Genomic DNA, 22,045 nt, shown 5'->3' with positions numbered 1-22,045 from the left:
TGTATTGAGGGGGAGTCTGGTCTTGGGTATGTATTGAGGGGGAGTCTGGTCTTGGGTATGTATTGAGGGGGAGTCTGGTCTTGGGTATGTATTGAGGGGGAGTCTGGTCTTGGGTATGTATTGAGGGGGAGTCTGGTCTTGGGTATGTATTGAGGGGGAGTCTGGTCTGGGGTCTGTATTGAGGGGTAATCTGGTCTGGGGTCTGTATTGAGGGGTAGTCTGGTCTAGGGTCTGTATTGAGGGGTAGTCTGGTCTAGGGTCTGTATTGAGGGGTAGTCTGGTCTGGGGTCTGTATTGAGGGGTAATCTGGTGTAGGGTCTGTATTGAGGGGTAGTCTGGTCTGGGGTCTGTATTGAGGGGTAATCTGGTGTAGGGTCTGTATTGAGGTGTGGTCTGGTCTGGGGTCTGTATTGAGGGGTGGTCTGGTCTGGGGTATGTATTGAGGGGTAGTCTGGTCTGGGGTATGTATTGAGGGGTAGTCTGGTCTGGGGTCTGTATTGAGGGGTAGTCTGGTCTGGGGTCTGTATTTAGGGATAGTCTGGCCTTGGATCTGTATTTATGGATAGTCTGATCTTGGCCTTTATTTGGGGGGAGTCTGGTCTGGGGTCTGTACTTAGGGGGAGATTGGTCTGGGGATCATTCATTTAGGGTTGTGATATAGGGGGTTATTTACTATGTAATATCTGGGATTCAAATAGTGTATGTTAGGGGCATGTCCTATATAAATGGGCAGGGCAAGAAGAAAAACATTTTGCGTGGCTCCCTGATTAAAATATCCAGTTTCAATATCCTGATGGCCTTTTTCAATAGTTGGTATTAGTTTGAGCTTTCCCCCGCCCTCTTATAAACATGTCCTTTCAGGCTCAGCGCAGCAGGGGGCGATAGACACTTCTGGCAGCAGCTGATCTCGCAGCATGACAAAGGATCGGTATGTTGAAATCCTTGTCGTCATTCTACTTGTGATAGAGTTTATATGTTAGGGAGGAACTGAAGCCGAGGAGACGGGGTCGCTGCGTTAGTTCCTTTATCATGGTTCAGAGGTTTATAAGGGGGCAGGCAGCAGTGGAGGTGGTGAGGACATGCTTATAAGGTTATTATCACCCTCATCTAGTTGGCAGATTCTTTCTATGCAGAGGCATGCTCTTGGCCCTCACACATGCCCGTGCTTGTCTCCTCTGCTTTGCAGTGCATGAATTGGTATATTTCCTGGATAATGAGCACTATACACAGCTAATCTGCCCAGCTATGCCACCTTGTACCAGACCACTCAACGGTGCTTTCCCACAATAACAAGTGATGGCATACTGCAAGGCTATGGCATCACTTCTAGATCATTTGGGATGTGATCCCAATTCCCAGAATAAAGTTAACAGCTTCCCCACCGCTCTGGGTGCCGGCTGCCTTAAAGCGGTGGTCCCATTACAAGAACTTATCACCTATCGAGAGGATAGACAATAAGTGTATGATCAGTAGGGGTCCGGCCACTGGGACCACCGCTGATCACAAGAACAGGGGTTCAAGTTCCCATCTGTGAATAGAGTGGTGGACACTCCGCTGAAACGGGGAAACATGGACCTCAGCAATCGGAACCCCTGCGACCAGACACATCCCCCTATCCCGTGGATAGGGGACAAATTGTTATAATGGCACAACTCCTTTACTATAGGAAGGTGCTGCATATCTTGTGACCACGTTGCTATTACACAGCAGCAAACACAGGGAAGCCCCTGCAGCACTACTGGAGAGCTGCTACATTGGTCAACCTCCTAGATGCTACGGCCAATAGCAAATTTGGCATCTAGGTGGTTACACAGAGGGAGGGGGCTCCTTCTGTCACCCCATCCGCTCTCACAGGCCGTTGATGGTTTACATGGGAGCTGTGGATCTAACATAGGTGTGCCATGACGTTATGCCTAATAGGCAGTGTCAAAGGCAAAGCCTAATAATCTGCTTGTGAGTTTAATACTGACAGACAGCAATGCTTTGGCATAGTGAGTATTATATCAGCAGACGATCACATTGTGACGTGCCCTAGTGCAGTGGTGGCAAACCTATGGCACGCTCTCGTAGACCTTTCGGTGGGCACCTGCGCCCTGGAAAAAGTCTATGGTGTGCTAATATGCCTTAGGGTCCATTCACACGTCCGTAGAATGGGTCTGGATCCGTTCCGCAATGTTGCGGAACGAATCCGGACCCATTAATTCTCTATGGGGCCGGAAGAGATGTGGACAGCATACAGTGTGCTGTCCGCATCCGTATTTCCGGAGTGTGGCCCTGATCTTCCGGTCCGCGGCTCCCTAAAAAAATAGAACATGTTCTATTCTTGTCCACAATTGCGTACAAGAATAGGCAGTTCTATTGGGGTGCCGGCCGGGTGTATTCCGGATCCGCAATACACTACGGACGTGTGAATGGACCCTTAGGCCTCTTGCACACAAACGTATTTTCATTCTGTGTCCATTTTGTTTTTTTGCGGACCGTATACGGAACCATTTATTTCAATGGGTCCGCAAAAAAAATGGAAGGTACGTATGCATTCCGTTTCCGTATTTCCGTTCTGCAAAAAAAATAGAACATGTCCTATTATTGTCCGCATTACGGACAAGGATAGTACTGTTCTATTAGGGGCCAGCTGTTCCGTTCTGCAAAATACGGAATGCACACGGATGTCATCAGTATTTTTTGTGGATCCGTTTTTTGCGGACCGCAAAATACATACAGTCGTGTGCAAGAGGCCTTAGACTTTTCCTGCCATTCATCAGCGCAGGGCACTATGAACAGCACTGGCAGCTCATTGAATGTAGGCAGCTATTATAGCTAAATGATAAAGTACATGGAAAATATACTATATTGGACTGTAGGATTCAGGTTAAATTGCCATGTTGGCACTGTGCGATAAATAAGTGGGTTTTGGGTTGCAGTTTGGGCACTCGGTCTCCAAAAGGTTCACCCTTACTGCCCTAGTGGGATGACATTCCCTGTGTTGTGCCATTCCTCTATTAGTCCTACTAGAAGTTTATGAATTAATTGCCAGCAGTCAGATGGGTGTTACCATTTGGGTGGTGTGTTCCTGCAGTCTAACACTGGCAACACTGATTAGATTGTGTCAGACTGTACAGGGACACCCCCTCCAACTGGTAACACCCAGATAAAACTTTATTCCAGACTGCAGTTCATTCATAAACTACTTGTAGGAATAATAGAGGAATGGCTCAATATATAGTTATATGAAAAGATGCTCCGGAATAGGTATTACCTGGGGAATGCATGTAGTTACTAAAACAGATGTGTCAGGAGAGGTGGCAGGTCCTCCTTAAAAGAACTGTTCAGTAGCTGCAGCGGATCCGAGTGCTGCAGTCTGCTCAATGATGTGTGCATGTTCTGGAGTGCTGATATTTGGGAGCAGGCGGCATCCCCACACCTTCTTCAGGATGATTTACGGCTGTCTTCCTATACTGTGTATCCTCAGGCTAGGTCATCAGTTTTTTATCAGTGTGTGTCATCCACTGAGCAGCCGCGGCCTGTGATGTCACTGGTAAGGGTACGCTGGTGCACTTTCTCTTTCTTACCCCCAAGAGGCCCTTAAAGCGGGCTCCCGCTGTGATCTGGAGCACTATATCAGTGCAGCATGTGCGGACCTCTTCATGGCTCCACAGCCTGCTCCAGGATTAATAGCGTGGACGGGAGGGACTGTAAAGACACGCACATGCTGCGCTGATACAACACTCTTGGAAATAAAAAAATAATTGATGTAAAGATATTTGAAAAATTATTATTGTACAGTTGTAAAAGGGCGAATTATTCAAATGTATTCGATTAATCGCTCAGCTCTAGTAACAACTAATGGGATACATGTTTAGATTTTAATAATTTGCACAAACCTGTCCAGGAAATATTAGGCTACTTTCACACCACCAGCACGGGCCTCTGTCAGATGACCAGCCTGCCGGATCTGTCCTGCCGCTAGCGACCGTGTGCCTCCGGACTGCCGATCCATCACCATTGACTATAATGATGGCATTGGGGTGGGGGAGAGCTGAAGGCATTGGGGTGGGGGAGAGCTGAAGGCATTGGGGTGGGGGAGAGCTGAAGGCATTGGGGTGGGGGGAGAGCTGAAGGCATTGGGGTGGGGGGAGAGCTGAAGGCATTGGGGTGGGGGGAGAGCTGAAGGCATTGGGGTGGGGCGGAGAGCTGAAGGCATTGGGGTGGGGCGGAGAGCTGAAGGCACTGGGTGGGGGGAGAGCTGAAGGCACTGGGTGGGGGGAGAGCTGAAGGCACTGGGTGGGGGAGAGCTGAAGGCACTGGGTGGGGGGAGAGCTGAAGGCACTGGGTGGGGGGAGAGCTGAAGGCACTGGGGAAGTGGAAATGATGGCACTGGGATGGGGGAGAGCTGATGGCACTGGGGTGGGGGAGAGCTGATGGCACTGGGGTGGGGGAGAGCTGATGGCACTGGGGTGGGGGAGAGCTGATGGCACTGGGGTGGGGGAGAGCTGATGGCACTGGAGTGGGGGAGAGCTGAAGGCATTGGGGTGGGGGAGAGCTGAAGGCATTGGGGTGGGGGGAGAGCTGAAGGCATTGGGGTGGGGGGAGAGCTGAAGGCATTGGGGTGGGGGGAGAGCTGAAGGCATTGGGGTGGGGGGAGAGCTGAAGGCATTGGGGTGGGGGGAGAGCTGAAGGCATTGGGGTGGGGCGGAGAGCTGAAGGCACTGGGGTGGGGCGGAGAGCTGAAGGCACTGGGGTGGGGGAGAGCTGAAGGCACTGGGGTGGGGGAGAGCTGAAGGCATTGGGGTGGGGCGGAGAGCTGAAGGCACTGGGTGGGGGGAGAGCTGAAGGCACTGGGTGGGCGGAGAGCTGAAGGCACTGGGTGGGCGGAGAGCTGAAGGCACTGGGTGGGGGGAGAGCTGAAGGCACTGGGGAAGTGGAAATGATGGCACTGGGATGGGGGAGAGCTGATGGCACTGGGGTGGGGGAGAGCTGAAGGCACTGGGTGGGGGGAGAGCTGAAGGCACTGGGGTGGGGGAGAGCTGATGGCACTGTGGTGGGGGAGAGCTGATGGCACTGGGGTGGGGGAGAGCTGATGGCACTGGGGTGGGGGAGAGCTGATGGCACTGGGGTGGGGGAGAGCTGATGGCACTGGGGTGGGGGAGAGCTGATGGCACTGGGGTGGGGGAGAGCTGATGGCACTGGAGTGGGGGAGAGCTGATGCCACTGGGGGAACTGATGCACTTGGGCTGATCGCACAGGGGGAGAACGAAGGGTGTTGGGGACTGATGGCAGGGGGTCTGATGAGTTTTTATAAAGGAAAACAGTCTATTAATTCATTTTTTCTTATTAGATTACTTGAATAATCGTAAAAAATAATAGGTAGAATACTCGATTACTAAAATAATCGTTTACTGCAGCCCTAGTTTAGAGTCCAGATACTTATGTACACTCGCCACTGACGAGGGAACCTAAGGAGGTTCTTAAACGCGTTTGCATATCGCTTGTAGTATCCTCCATGTGAGAGTGGTATTTATACCTACACACATCAGAGCATCTACCATATCGACTACAGTGCACTAACTCCAGACATTTCAACGAGCAACCTGCTGGCATCTGACCTGACCAATGCTGTTAACAGCGGGAAAGTGGATGTAACCCCTAGAAGGACATACTGTACTGGTGAAAAGCGCCATAACGCTGTATAAGACATCGGTGATTATCACTGCGGCCCATTGCTGGTTTATCCGGTTCATACTGACTACATGCACATCAATACCTGTGACAGACATTTTATAGTAGATGCCATAAACTATATACAATAACTACCGAGGTCATGGACAATTGCAAGTACTGGTTATGTGAAGAGCACCCAGCATCTAAGGGGTCAAACAGCCAGGAATGGAGTCGCCTTTGATCCTGGCCATTGCAGTGGATGTTCTAGCATTTTGTGTGTGCAGCTTCTATGCAGACCTGTGTGTCCCTATGGTTACAGATAACATACAGGCTCTGGCAGCCATACTCCTTTTACATACTGTGCCGGTCCCATAGACAAATCGCCTTTCCTAAAACAGTATTGCAGGGGATTCAGTGGGGGAGGGGGCTCATCATATCCTAATAGAGCATATTGAAGGGTTAGCCCTAAACGTGAAGATTTCCCCCTGCTCTGATGATAGATATTTCCAATGAGTTTGCATGGATGTAAATATGAAATATAAAAATATGCCAATTGTAAAACCTCAAGCACTGTAATACTGCCTGTGTTCCACCAGGGGGAGCTGTATTCTGTGTTTTATCGGCAGGTTTGGCTGTGATGAGGATCCTGATATTTGGAACGGTTGCCTGCAGTCACATGGAGAGCAGCGCAGGCCGGGTGCAAAACTCCTGCTTCCCTTGTGCTGCACAGGGCGTATTCTCCACCAGTGAGGGGCGCCGCCATACCGCGCATGAGGCTATTACACACAGGACACTAATGAATCACGTCTTATATTGCACAATCACATCCATAAACCAATAGACAAAAACCTTTACACTGATCCAAGAGCATGTGATTCCTGGAGAGAGAAACGAGTGTTTATTTTCCACTGAAAACATTTACGGGGACTGGAAGTGTGCATGCTCACTTTTAGGATCAAGGGGGGTCCAGAGTCCAGACCCTGATCAATTCGCAGTGTTGCCTCCTGTCCTGGAGACTCTGAGACTGAAGGATCTTCTGGATTATTAGTGTTGAAGCCTTTGCAAAGTTGGGGAGATTTTATCAAAACCGATGTTTGCCCCTATCAACCAATCGGATTGATCCTCTCATTTTCCAACATAGCTCTGGAAAATGAAATGTGGAATCTGATTGGTTGCTATGAGCGACTACGTCATTTTCCCTTTACATCAGTTTTTATAAATCTCCCCCTATAGTCTGTGTATATGCCAGTATGCACCTGTGATGTCATTGTGACAGTGGCGCGTCTTCTGCCCACCCCGGGTAATACAAGGGGTGGGTGACTGACACTTTTATGGGAGTCTTATGCCAGCTACAAGGTCCACATTAAGATGTCGGCCTCCTGCCTCTTCTTTTACCATGGGAGCATTATGACTGTTATAGTGACCGTTTGGCTGGGGGGGTGGTGTCATTTATCATCCCCTGTATGCCACAAAACTGGCATCAAAGAGTCACATAATTCGGCACACACTATGGATGCGCAAAGTTTTCAGCCATAATAAGTAATGATCTGTCACTCCCAGAGTCAGTTAATGCTGGGGGCATGGGGTAGTTATATACTGACCACAGGTGCCCAGGGCCGTCTTTAATATTGATTGGGCAAAAATTTACTTGGGCCCCCTGGATCCTGCATTCCCACACCTTAGCAGGCAATCACGCCCTCCACCACAAATCCACACATCTGGTAGAGTCCAGTGAATGACTGTAAATACTTCCAGTTCTGAAGACTCCAGCGGCTCAGGATCAGTGCTCTGGGCAGCTGGGCTCAGGCTGGAAGTAGGCACTGCTCTGCAGGAAGGAGACCAGGGCTCGGCTCACCCTAGTGTTACAGTGCACCCCAGCACCCCACAGTATGCAGTATAGCACCCTATAGTATACAGCAACCCACAGTATGCAGTATAGAACCCTATAGAATACAGCACCACACAGTATGCAGTATAGCACCCTATAGTATAGAGCAACCCACAGTATGCAGTATAGCACCCCACACTATACAGTACCCCACAGTATATAGTAGAGCAGTATAGCAGCCCACAGTATACAGCACCCCACAGTATACAACACCTCACAGTATACACTGCGTGCAGAATTATTAGGCAAATGAGTATTTTGACCACATCATCCTCTTTATGCATGTTGTCTTACTCCAAGCTGTATAGGCTCGAAAGCCTACTACCAATTAAGCATATTAGGTGATGTGCATCTCTGTAATGAGAAGGGGTGTGGTCTAATGACATCAACACCCTATATTAGGTGTGCATAATTATTAGGCAACTTCCTTTCCTTTGGCAAAATGGGTCAAAAGAAGGACTTGACAGGCTCAGAAAAGTCAAAAATAGTGAGATATCTTGCAGAGGGATGCAGCACTCTTAAAATTGCAAAGCTTCTGAAGCGTGATCATCGAACAATCAAGCGTTTCATTCAAAATAGTCAACAGGGTCGCAAGAAGCGTGTGGAAAAAAGTCAAGCGTGCAGCTGCCAAGATGCCACTTGCCACCAGTTTGGCCATATTTCAGAGCTGCAACATCACTGGAGTGCCCAAAAGCACAAGGTGTGCAATACTCAGAGACATGGCCAAGGTAAGAAAGGCTGAAAGACGACCACCACTGAACAAGACACACAAGCTGAAACGTCAAGACTGGGCCAAGAAATATCTCAAGACTGATTTTTCTAAGGTTTTATGGACTGATGAAATGAGAGTGAGTCTTGATGGGCCAGATGGATGGGCCCGTGGCTGGATTGGTAAAGGGCAGAGAGCTCCAGTCCGACTCAGACGCCAGCAAGGTGGAGGTGGAGTACTGGTTTGGGCTGGTATCATCAAAGATGAGCTTGTGGGGCCTTTTCGGGTTGAGGATGGAGTCAAGCTCAACTCCCAGTCCTACTGCCAGTTTCTGGAAGACACCTTCTTCAAGCAGTGGTACAGGAAGAAGTCTGCATCCTTCAAGAAAAACATGATTTTCATGCAGGACAATGCTCCATCACACGCATCCAAGTACTCCACAGCGTGGCTGGCAAGAAAGGGTATAAAAGAAGAAAATCTAATGACATGGCCTCCTTGTTCACCTGATCTGAACCCCATTGAGAACCTGTGGTCCATCATCAAATGTGAGATTTACAAGGAGGGAAAACAGTACACCTCTCTGAACAGTGTCTGGGAGGCTGTGGTTGCTGCTGCACGCAATGTTGATGGTGAACAGATCAAAACACTGACAGAATCCATGGATGGCAGGCTTTTGAGTGTCCTTGCAAAGAAAGGTGGCTATATTGGTCACTGATTTGTTTTTGTTTTGTTTTTGAATGTCAGAAATGTATATTTGTGAATGTTGAGATGTTATATTGGTTTCACTGGTAAAAATAAATAATTGAAATGGGTATATATTTGTTTTTTGTTAAGTTGCCTAATAATTATGCACAGTAATAGTCACCTGCACACACAGATATCCCCCTAAAATAGCTAAAACTAAAAACAAACTAAAAACTACTTCCAAAAATATTCAGCTTTGATATTAATGAGTTTTTTGGGTTCATTGAGAACATGGTTGTTGTTCAATAATAAAATTAATCCTCAAAAATACAACTTGCCTAATAATTCTGCACTCCCTGTACAGTAGAGCAGTATAGCAGCCCACAGTATACAACACCTCACTGTATACAGCACCCCAAAATATACACGATACAGCCCCCCACACTATACAGTACAGCAGTATAGCACTCCACACTATACCGCACCCACAGTATACAGGCCCCCACACAGTATACAGGCCCCCACACAGTATACAGCCCCCCACACAGTATACAGCCCCCCACACAGTATACAGCCCCCCACACAGTATACAGGCCCCCACACAGTATACAGGCCCCCACACAGTATACAGCCCCCACACACAGTATACAGCCCCCCCACACAGTATACAGCCCCCCACACAGTATACAGCCCCCACACAGTATACAGCCCCCACACAGTATACAGCCCCCACACAGTATACAGCCCCCACACAGTATACAGCCCCCACACAGTATACAGCCCCCACACAGTATACAGCCCCCACACAGTATACAGCCCACCACACAGTATTCAGCCCCCCCACACAGTATACAGCCCCCCACACAGTATACATCCCCCCCACACAGTATACAGTCCCCACACAGTATACAGGCCCCCACACAGTATACAGCCCCCCCACACAGTATACAGCCCCCCACGCAGTATACAGCCCCCCACGCAGTATACAGCCCACCACGCAGTATACAGCCCACCACACAGTATACAGGCCCCCACACAGTATACAGGCCCCCACACAGTATGCAGCCCCCCACAGTATACAGCCCCCCACAGTATACAGCCCCCCACAGTATACAGCCCCCCACAGTATACAGCCCAGCACACAGTATACAGCCCACCACAGTATACAGGCCCCCCATAGTATACAGCCCAGCACACAGTATACAGTCCCACACAGTATACAGCCCCCCACAGTATACAGCCCCCCACAGTATACAGCCCCCCACAGTATACAGCCCCCCACAGTATACAGCCCCCCACAGTATACAGCCCACCACACAGTATACAGCCCACCACACAGTATACAGTCCCACACAATATACAGCCCCCCACAGTATACAGGCCCCCACACAGTATACAGCACCCCACTATACAGTAGTTTACAGTATATTAACATAACAGCCCCTGTCACCTTTTTCTGATGTAATCTTCACACAAAAAAGCTCCACAGTTAATTCCTGCTAGGACTTGTGATGACCTCATAGCCATGTGACCAGTAATTGCTAGGTTACTGGTCACATGGTGATGATGTCATTAAGGTCCTTGATCACAACTTTAACACAGTACGATGCCTGTGTAGCTGACAGCTTGACACCCGGGACAGTAGCTAGCAGGGCTCAAGAGGCAGCTGCCTTGGGCCCCCCAGGAGCAACTTGGCCCGGGGCAGCTGCCCCTTTTGCCCCTTGGTAAAGACGGCCCTGCAGGTGCCCTCCTGAGTCCTGAATACATCGGTATTGCCATCCTGAGGAGGACAGAACATGGCAGCTGGTGCTGGCCACCACAGAGGGGCAGCTTCTAGGGAGGTATTTTTCTGCTGCTGGGCATTATTTTGTACCGCACTGTGCACTGGCCCTGCCTTCTGTCAATTTGGACTCCCCTACAACATTAGGTTTTATTCCAGGGCCATTTTAAAGGGAACCTGTCATCTGGATTTTGGGTGACAGCTCGCGCATTGCGAGATTACGGCGCTCTAGCTTTGTGACGTCGGGGAGCAAGGAGTAGATTTGAAGTATGCGGGGCGGTGCTGGGCTCCTTCACAGTGGGCGTGGCTGGGCTCCGGAATTGTTAGTAACCGCTTCTTGGGCTTCTACTTGCCTCATTTACATATATATAAAATAATTTTTTTTTTACACAATAAAAGCACACAGAGCTATGGGGACTGGATATTGCGGATGTGCTAGCGGCCATCTAGCAACCCATGTCCTCAGCTCTATACACAAAATCCCAGTGACAGGTTCCCTTTAAGTTCCCAGTATGCCCCTGAAAGCTACACTAGTTCCCTTGCTGGTGTACATTTCCGTTTTGGCACACAAACCTGCATAGACAGGAGGCGGGCACCTTTTTAATAATATTGCTGCAGCTGACTTCAGAGGGGGATGGGGTAAGGTTGGCATATAATACGTTGATCTTAATAAACGCCCCCCCATAGTGCTATAGCTCAATGTTTAGGGGGATGTATCGGAAAAGCTCACAGTGCCTAGGACAAATGCATGCATCAGGCCCTATTTACCTGATAACTGCATAAAAGAGTGTTCCCTTGGCACAGTTGCCTGGGCACAATGGGGGTGTTGCCATTACTCCTAGAGGCTCAGCTCTCTCTACAACTGCCATGCCCTCTCCACTTTATTGACAGGGCCAGGCAGTGAAAACGTCATCACACCTTGCCCTGACTTCTCCTAAAGTCAATCATACTGCAGAGGGTGCAGCAGTTTCAGAGAGAGCTGAGCCTCTAAGAGTAACGGCCACGCCCCCGTTGCTCCTAGAGGCTCATTTGAATTTATTAAAACATCATTTGGGCTAGGGCTGCAACGATAGCTCGATTAAATCAAGTAACTCAACACAAAAAATCCTTGATGCAAATTTTTTGCATTGAGGATGTGTTTGTGTCATGTGCCCACCGAGCATGAGTGAAATGAGTGAAGCGCTTGCTATTACTCACGCTCTGTGGTCCCCTGCCGGCCCGCACTGCGCTGCACTGGATCCTGACACGTGCACTATGACCTGACGCTGTGTGACGTCAGGACAACAGTGCAGCGCTGGAGAAGAAGAGACTAAGGAGCTGAGGAGTGGCGCCCCCACAGGAATGGTAATACTGGCGCTGGGGACTGATGGCTAGAAGCGGAGGGCATGGAGGACTGTCGGCACAGAGGACTGATGACATGGGGGGTGATGGCACAGAGGACTGATGGCATGGGGGAAGCTGAAGGCACTGGGAGAAGCTGGTGGCACTGGGAGAGAGATGATGGCATGGAGGGGGCTGATGGCGCTGAGGACTGATTGCAGGGGGTTCTGATGATGGGACAAGGGGGTGATGAGTTTTTATAAAGGAAAACGTTCTTTTATTTCTTTTTTTTCTTGTTAGAGTACTCGATTAATCGTTGGATTAATTGATAGAATACTTGATTATTAAAATAATCGATCGCTGCAGCCCTAATGTGGGCACATATAAACATGGGACCAACACTGATGCCTGTTTTGTAGGTACAAATCTGCTGAGAGATGCCCTTTAATGTTTGTATTCACACGTCCATGTGCGTGCTCTATGCACAGCGCGATATCCTCATGTATGACACGGTATCAGTATTGGTTAGGTGGTGGGTCTTAGATCTCTGTATTGTGTCTCCTGGAAACGTAGTAGGAATTGCATTTGTTCCTTGGCAGTCCATGCGATGAAATAAATTTGTTGGCACGTGTCCTAATTTTAATTGCCATGTTAAGCGGGGGGGGGTCCATGCATGAATAGGTAATAACGCTCCAATCCTGAATAGATCCTGTTTAGTCGTTCCCTGCCATTAGATTTTATCTGCTGGTACGGCGTCCCGGTCTCCTCGCCCCACACTTTGCTGCCATGGTGAGGCTGTGTTGTGTTTACCAGTCTCGCACTGCCACTTCATAAAGCGTGCGCAGGAACCTAATATTGCTTACTCCTTTCTTCTCCGGCTCCCCAAATATCCCCCCCACGTCCTCAGCACGGCCTCTCTTGTTGAAACACGGTGTACCCCCAAATTCAGTGTATTGGGGAGGATTACACATTGTAAGATGCACTCAGTAAATTAACCCATTTGTCTCTGCAGGGGAAGGAGGCTGTTTCCATGCTGAGCAGTGTCACCTCAGTTGCAGGTAAGTACACCTGTTTACTATAATAGAAGAATGAAGGACTGCAGTGATCTGTTGAATACACCTCTCCTGACCTGCCTGTTTTAGTTTGTATTCCCTATGAAATAATAATCCTGGGGCATCTTTTCTTAAACTCTGCAGTGTATCGTTCCTCTTTTATTCCTCCTAGACATTTATCACTATATTGACAACTGGGTGTTACCAGTCAGGGGTGTGTCTGGCACTATCCAATCAGTGCTGCCAGCGGCACATCGTAGGGACAGGCCCCCTTTGACACTTCACCGTCTTTTTATTCATATATTTCTAGGAGGAGTAAAAGGAACAGTCTACCTCAAGAGTTCTAAGAAAAACTGCTGTCAGCGCGCTCATGTTCCCTCAGCAGCACAGGGAAGGAGTAACTCTCTCCCTCCCCCTGTGCCGCGCTGCCAATGAGGAGAGACGGGAGGAGGAGGGGCTGGCACACTGCGCCACCAATGATAATTAACGTCTAATACAAATACAGGAGGCGGTGCCCAGCCTGTATGACAGGAAGCTGCGATCCGCGGCAGTTAACCCGTCAGGTGCCGCACCTGAGGGGTTAACTGCTGCCGCTGATCGCAGCTCAGAGGCAGGGTGCCGGCTATATGATTCTGCGCCGACACACCCGCCTCCTGTATTAAACGTTAATTATCATTGGTGGCGCAGTGTGCCCTCCCCAGTATTAGCAACATTGGCGGCGCAGTGTGCCCTTCCCCCACCCCCCAGTATTAAAACCATTGGTGGCGCTGCCCCCCCCCCCCCCCCCTCAGTATAAAAATCATTGGTGGCAGTGGCCACAGGGTCCCCTCCCCTTCTCTCCATTGGTGGCAGTGGCAGCTTCTGATCGGAGCCCCAGCAGTGTAATCCTGGGGCTCTGATCGGTTACCATGGAAGCCAGGACGCTACTGAAGCCCTGGCTGCCATGGTAAGCTCCGTGCTGATGTGTGCAGTATGCACAGGGCAGCAGGGAGACTGTTAGATCCTATTCACCCTAATAGAGATCTATTAGGGTGAATAGGACAAGGGATTAAAAGATCCCAGGTTCTAGCCCCTAAGAGGGGAAATAGTTATTAAATAAAAAGTAAAAAAAAAACCACCAAAATATTAAAGGGGTTCTGCAGTTTTTTTCCTCTGGATAGATCATCAGCATCTGATCGGCGGGGGTCCGACACCTGGGACCCCTGCTGATCAGCTGTTTGAGAGGACAGCGGCGCTGGCAGTAGCGCCGCGGCCTTCTCGCTGTTTACCGCAGGCCCAGTGACATCACGACTAGTATCAACTGGCCTGGGCGGGGCTAAGCTCTGTTCACTTGAATGGAGCTTAGCCGCGCCCAGGCCAGTGATACTAGTCGTGACGTCACTGGGTCTGCGGTAAACAGCGAAAAGGCCTTGGCCCCTTTCCCAATTTGACATATAAAATATATAAACAATAAATAAATAAACATATCACATATTGTCCTGTCCAAAAAGTCCAAACTATGAAATTTTTTTTTTTTTAAACTCCTCTATGTGGCGAACGCCGTAACAGAATATTTTTTTTTCCAAAATGAAAATGCACAGAATATCGGTATAAGCTATTGGCCTGAAAGTTCACAGGTTATTGGTATTGGTATCTGCTCTAAAAAAATCAATATCGGTCGATCCCTAGCAGCATGTGACTTTATAGTTAAAGAAGACCTGTCACTGCTTTTCACATGTCTGCTAAAAAAATAGTATGTCTTGGCCAGAATCAATGCAGGCCCAGCCTTAAAGGGGGTGTCCAGTTTCCTATATTGCTGACCTATCCTCAAGATAGGTCATTGATATCAGATCGGCGGGGGTCCGACTCCCGGCACCCCCACTGTTCAGCTGTTTGAAGAGAACCCATTGCATTCTCTTTACCGTTTACCTGATTGCCGTTGGCATTGCTGCAGCGACGAGCAGTATAATTACAGCTCTGCCATCCCATTCACTTAAATGGGAAGGAGCAGTTGTGGTTACACTCTATGCCATTCAAGTGAATGGGATTAAGGAGTTGTAATTACACCTTCTCGCCGCTACAATGTCGACGGAGCAAGTAAACAACGAAGAGAATGCAGTGCTTGAGCACCGCCCTCTCTTCAAACAGCTGATTGTCGGGGGTGCCCGGAGTTGCACCCCCGCTGATCTGATATTGATGACGTGATGTCCTGAGGAACCGGCGCCCCTCTGTATCTGTAGCACAGCCCTAGAAGCAGCAGCATCATGGAAGACATACACAGCAGTCTAGCAGTGTAGATGTGAATCCAGCCCTGAGGTGAAACATGTCTCTCTGGTTGTCTCTCCCTTTGCTATTCACACCTCTTTCTCTGCACTCCATAGACTTCTGTGGGCAGTATGTAACTTCAGTCCAGGAGGCGGAGATGAATTGTCTGTTCAGTGGAGAAAGAGGAATTTTTCTTTGATAAGATATATTACAATTTTTCTTATATTCGCCTGAACTATTGATTTATGCAGTTTGATTAACGGTTAAAAAGCTCACTGGGCATCCAGGGAGTGACCTACAATCCTGTCTCTCTACTCTGAGAGACAGGATTGTAGTCTCCAAAAATAGCGTAATTGTCTGTGTCATTCCAGTCTGTATTTTTGTTAGCAGCTTCCTGAAAGACCTGGGAGCAATGGAAAGGAAAAGGCTGAGAGTAGATGGAATTCCGACTGACATCCCAGCTGGACGTGCAAAGGATAAACTCACCATACATTTCCTGAGGAGCAGAAATGGGGGAGGAGAGCTGGAAAGCATCGACATTATACAGGGAAATCCAACTTATGCCATTGTTACGTTTGAAGATGATGAAGGTAAGAGACAAACCCAGGATGGACATGGCAGTGGGCGGGTTCTGTATAGATAATTTTCTACAAGCTGGGGTAGAAAGTTATGGAGTGATACAAATGTTGGTCAATTTATTTGGCTCTAACTGAGAGCTTTACGGAGTCCAGCCAAGGTTGCTATTTTGGTGAGAATCATGACAGTTTCATTCCAGTGGAAGTGAATAGGCACCACAGTAGGGACTTTTCCCATTCACTTAAATTGATACATAATTCAATGATGGAGAAGCTGCAAGATAGTAGTATCTTCTGGTGCATGATCCATTCTCACTATGGTTACAGCACAGATGTTGCCCTCTACCCATGGCTTAAAGGAAACCTATCACCTCCAAAAACCATCCCAAGCCGCCAGCAGTACCTGAGAGTAGCCAGCAGCGTGTTTCTGACGATTGTTTTCTTCCGGAAGGCCGATGCGGCTAAAGCTCAGAAAACATTTTTATCCCCTGCCGGTGTGCTTCTCTAGACATGCTTGAAGTCAAGGGGGCAGCGGCCTCCTTGCTTCCAGTCAAGATGACCACGCCCCCTTCCCTGCCCATTCGCTGTGACTGACAGTTCGGCTGGCTTTGCCGAACTCTCTGCATAAGCGCTGTCAGTCACAGTGAAGGGGCAGGTACACCTTTGGAGGCAATTTTTTTTTTTTTTATGAATGAATTTTACTCATTTTGGGCTAAAAATCATTTTTTCAATTGGTCTTTATTAAAAATATTGAGCCATTCTGTCACAAAGGGTTAACTGTTTGTCTAGCTTTGTGAATCTACTTATTACTTTTACTTGTCATCTAATAGCCCTTATCTCTAATTTACTAAGCGATCATAAAAACGTATTTAAGCCACATTCCTATCATTAAGATAATAACTGAGCTATAATGTATAATGAGTGTTTATAATGTCAGAGAACAGAGACAAGGAGTCCGTCATATTAGCTGGCTGATGGAGCTGAGAGAAAATTCTGATCCCTCTATTAGAGCATCTCTGCTCTGTACAGAAAAAAGGACTCCATATTTGTAATAAAGACCAATGAAAAAAAAATTTTTGAGCTCAAAATGAGTACAATGCAATAAAAAAAAAAATGCCCCCAAAGGTGTTCATAGCCTTTAACCTCTTAGAGACATATGACATACCGGTACGTCATGATGTCCTGGTACTTAAGGACACATGACGTACCGGTACGTCATGTGTAGTTCCTATCACCGCCGCGCGGCGGGCGGTGATCGGAACTTGGTGCCTGCTGAAATCAATCAGCAGGCACGCTGGGACAATGCGCGGGGGTGGGTCCTGTGACTCCCCCGTATCGGTCAATTCAGACCTGCGGTTTGCGGCGTTTACGGGTCGTTCCGGCGGAGATCGGCGGTGCCATCGGGTCCCCGTGCTGCTGTAATGGGGACCCGATGGCATGGAAGGCAGCGCGATGCCTTCCGGTGAAGAGCCTGTGAGATCCAGCCCCCTGGATCTCGCAGGCAGGAAGCTGTACACACTGTATTACTCATACAGCCAATGCATTCCAATACAGAATTATTGGAATGCATTTTAACCGCCTCCGGACCGCCTAACGCAGGATCGCGTTCCGGAGGCGGCAGCGCTGCGCAGAGTCACGCATATACGCGTCATCTCGCGAGACGCGAGATTTCGCTCAAAGCCGGCCCGCGCATGCGCATCACGGGCCGGCAAAAGTTAAAGAACAATTTAGTCACCAGCCTGCCAGCAACGATCATTGGCTGGCAGGCTGGCGATTTTCAAAAAAACGAATCACAAGCCATATAACAGATCATATTAGTAAATATGATCTGTTATATGGCTTGTCTGCTCCTCTGCTGGTCCTTTTCGTCGGTTGGATCCAGCAGAGGAGCAGACTTCACAGTGAGTAGCACCAACACTACACCTTAGCCCCAGATCACCCCCCTGCACCACAATCACCCCTTTGATCGCCCCTGTCAATCACTAGTGAAAGACAAAAAGTGATCAGTGTAAACTGTCACTTTTTTTTTTTCACTAGTATTGGCTGTTAGGTTTTAGGATAGTTTAGGCCCCTTGGTTAGGTAGTTAGCGATCGGTTAGCGCCCAGCCCACCGCAGTCACTGATTCGCTGATTAGCGTATCGCTAATCAGCATTTGTACTTTTATAGTATCTGTAAGTGATCAAAACTGATCACGGTCAGATCTATAATTGTATTAGTGTCACTTTAGTTCGCCCTCCACCCAAAATGCAGTGTTTGCCCGATCAGGCCTGATCGGTCGCCCACACGTGCGTTCACCCACGCCCGCTCCACCGCAGTGACAAAAAATTATTTTTTTTTGATCACTGCACATTCACTGTACAAGCACTGCAGCGATAAAAAAATCAGTTTTGATATTTTTTATCAACCGCAGCGGCCTCCGGTACTTCGCTAGCCTCCCCTTTGTAAGACAGGTTTGCTTTTTTTCTTGGGTAGTCTCAGGGAATACCCCTAAATTTAGTAGTCCAAAATGTCAAACAGGGGGTATTCTTCTGAAGAGGCCTACAGGATTCTGACCCAGTCGGATGAGGAATGGGAACCCTCATCTGACGAATCTAGCGGGTCAGAATATGAACCTGTAGAAAGCAGTGGCTCTCTGATCCAAAGTTCGGACGAGGAGGTGGAGGTCCCTGATAGAACCAGGCGTACCCGGCCCCGTGTCGCTAGACCACAGGTTATGCAGGATCCGCTTCAAGAGCAGCAGAGTGGGGCTGTCGCTGCCGGATCACGTGGTGAGGCATACACCAGCAGCGCAGCCCTCCCTGGACCTAGTACCAGCACTGCCATACAACATGGTGACGTGGCGAGCACCAGAAGGGCAGTTGAAGCTGGTACGGTGGCACGTGCAATAGTTACCCCGTCGCAGCCACCGCACAGACAGGCCCGTAGAGCCCCTAGAATCCCTGAGGTGCTGGCAAATCCTGATTGGCAGCCCCCAACTTCAGCCGCACCTGTAGTTCCCCCTTTCACCGCCCAGTCTGGAGTTCGGGTTGAGACGGCTCATATCGGTTCGGCCCTGGGATTTTTTGAGCTGTTCTTGACTGCGGAGCTCTTGGACTTAGTCGTGGCAGAGACAAACCGGTATGCCACACAATTTATATCCGCCAACCCAGGAAGCTATTATGCCCAGCCTTTCCGGTGGAAACCAGTCCAAGTTTCTGAAATTAAAATTTTTCTGGGCCTTCTCCTCAACATGGGTCTAACTAAAAAGCATGAATTGCGGTCATATTGGTCCACGAACCCGATTCATCACATGCCCATGTTCTCTGCTGCTATGTCCAGGGCACGATTTGAGGCCATCCTCCGTTTCCTGCATTTTAGCGACAACACCACCTCCCGTCCCAGAGGCCACCCAGCTTTTGACCGGCTCCACAAAATTCGGCCCCTCATAGACCACTTCAACCAGAAATTTGCAGATTTGTATACCCCCGAGCAAAACATCTGCGTAGACGAGTCCCTAATACATTTTACCGGGCGCCTTGGCTTCAAACAATACATCCCAAGCAAGCGTGTCCGGTATGGGGTCAAATTGTATAAGCTCTGTGAAAGGGCCACAGGCTATACCCACAAATTTCGGATCTATGAGGGAAAAGATCAGACCCTGGAGCCGGTCGGTTGCCCTGACTACCTGGGGAGCAGTGGGAAGACAGTCTGGAACTTGGTGTCACCCTTATTTGGCAAGGGGTACCATCTTTATGTGGACAATTTCTACACAAGTGTGGCCCTCTTTAGGCATTTGTTTCTAGAACGGATTTGCGCCTGTGGCACCGCGCGAACTATTCGCGTGGGCTTCCCCCAACGGCTCGTTACCACCCGTCTTGCAAGGGGGGAGAGGGCTGCCTTGTGTAACGAAGAACTGCTCGCGGTGAAATGGAGAGACAAGCGTGACGTTTACATGCTCTCCTCCATTCACGCAGACACGACAATACAAATTGAGCGAGCAACCCGTGTCATTGAAAAGCCCCTCTCAGTCCACGACTATAATTTGCTCATGGGAGGGGTGGACTTCAATGACCAGATGTTGTCTCCGTATTTAGTTTCCCGACGCACCAGACGCTGGTATAAGAAGGTGTCTGTATATTTAATTCAATTGGCTCTGTACAATAGTTTTATTCTCTACAGTAAGGCTGGGAGAACAGGATCCTTCCTCAAATTCCAGGAAGAGATCATCGAGAACCTCCTGTATCCAGAAGGTTCCGTGGCCCCATCCACCAGTGTAGTTAGCCGTCTACACGAGCGACAGTGTCGTTCCTGGTACCTCAACCCAACCGTCCCCCCGAAAAAGATGTCGTGTCTGTAGCAGGAGTGGAATAAGGCGTGACATTCGCTATTTCTGTCCTGACTGTCCTGACCACCCTGCCCTATGCTTAGGAGAGTGTTTCCGGAAGTACCACACCCAGGTACACTTAGCATAGGGATTGCATCTCACAGGACAGACACACAGGGCTATTAGGGCCCTTTTACTCACAGCTGCTGCAAACCTCTCCTTTCACCTGGGATAAAGTGCATAACGTACTTCGCCACATCTTTGGGCGATTTGCGCTTTGCACATTGTCCCATGGGGAAGGAGAGGTTTGTTCTATAAAAGGTAAAAAAAAAACTAAACAAAAAAAAAATTACCGGTAAGTAAAAAAGTTAACGTTCAGTTAAAAAAGTTTAAAAAAAGTTTATATGTTTGGTTCAAAAGTTAATAAATTTATTGCGTTGCGGCCTGGTTTTTTCTTTTTTGTTTTGTTTTTTTTACCTTCCAGGTGGACCAACCGATCGACTAGCTGCAGCACTGATGTGCATTCTGACAGAAGCATTGCGCTGCTGTCAGATTACACGCAAGTCGGTGTATGCGGCGCTGCAAGACGAGATTTCTCCTCTGCAGTAAAAGATACGTTTGCCGAGGCATATGAGCTGAGGAGGTGGCGGTGTTCATATACTTTGGCAAACACTTTGTATATATAAAAAAAAAAATCCCGGCAAGGATTTATTCATCCACATCGATTGATGTGAATGGAGAAATCTGGTTTGCCAGGGCATACGAGCTAAGTGGGTATGGATGTTGGGCGGAGCTCCTATGTCCTGGCAGATGCCTTTCCCCTCCTTTTTCTTTTTTTGGCAGAGATTTTTTCATCCACATTGATCGATGCGAATGAAGAAATCTGTGCCATTCATTTTTTTCTTTCAGCCCAGAGGCTGAACGGAAAAAAAAAATCTCATTACCCGTATGCTCAATATAAGGAGAATAGCAGAAACTCCTAATGCATGTAATGATTTCGGAGACCCTCAAATGCCAGGGCAGTACAAACACCCCACAAATGACCCCATTTTGGAAAGAAGACACCCCAAGGTATTTTCTGAGGGGCTTATTGAGTCCATGAAAGATTGAAATTTTTGTCCCAAGTTAGCGGAAAGGGAGACTTTGTGAGAAAAAAATCAAAAAAATCAATTTCCGCTAACTTGTGCCAAAAAATATTTTTTTCTATGAACTCGCCATGCCCCTCATTGAATACCTTGGGGTGTCTTCTTTCCAAAATGGGGTCACATGTGGGGTATTTATACTGCCCTGGCATTTTAGGGGCCCCAAAGCGTGAGAAGAAGTCTGGTATCCAAATGTCTAAAAATGCCCTCCTAAAAGGAATTTGGGCCCCTTTGCCCACCTAGGCTGCAAAAAAGTGTCACACATGTGGTATCTCCGTATTCAGGAGAAGTTGGGGAATGTGTTTTGGGGTGTCATTTTACATATACCCATGCTGGGTGAGAGAAATATCTTGGTCAAATGCCAACTTTGTATAAAAAAAATGGGAAAAGTTGTCTTTTGCCAAGATATTTCTCTCACCCAGCATGGGTATATGTAAAATGACACCCCAAAACACATTCCCCAACTTCTCCTGAATACGGAGATACCACATGTGTGACACTTTTTTGCAGCCTAGGTGGGCAAAGGGGCCCACATTCCAAAGAGCACCTTTCGGATTTCACAGGTCATTTACCTACTTACCACACATTTGGGCCCCTAGAATGCCAGGGTAGTATAACTACCCCACAAGTGACCCCATTTTGGAAAGAAGACACCCCAAGGTATTCCGTGAGGGGCATGGCGAGTTCCT

General features: G+C 48.5%; 1 protein-coding gene across 2 annotated transcripts in view; it reads left to right on the top strand.

Annotated features, from left to right (window-relative positions):
• Nucleotides 1-22,045, top strand: part of LOC121003095 — a 46,473-nt gene that overhangs the window by 9,802 nt on the left and 14,626 nt on the right. The window contains exons 2-3 of one of the 2 annotated variants that reach the window (XM_040434668.1): nt 13,052-13,097; nt 15,726-15,925. In XM_040434668.1, coding sequence (XP_040290602.1) covers nt 15,748-15,925 — 178 coding nt within the window. In that variant the 5' untranslated portion in view covers nt 13,052-13,097; nt 15,726-15,747. Of the gene's footprint in view, nt 1-13,051; nt 13,098-15,722; nt 15,926-22,045 lie in introns of both variants that reach the window. The other variant, XM_040434666.1, reaches the window with a different exon arrangement.

This window comes from Bufo bufo, chromosome 6, assembly GCF_905171765.1.
Source record: "Bufo bufo chromosome 6, aBufBuf1.1, whole genome shotgun sequence".
Taxonomy (NCBI): domain Eukaryota; kingdom Metazoa; phylum Chordata; class Amphibia; order Anura; family Bufonidae; genus Bufo; species Bufo bufo.
The sequence above is the reverse complement of the archived record's forward strand: the minus strand, read 5'-3'. Positions and strand labels throughout refer to the sequence as shown.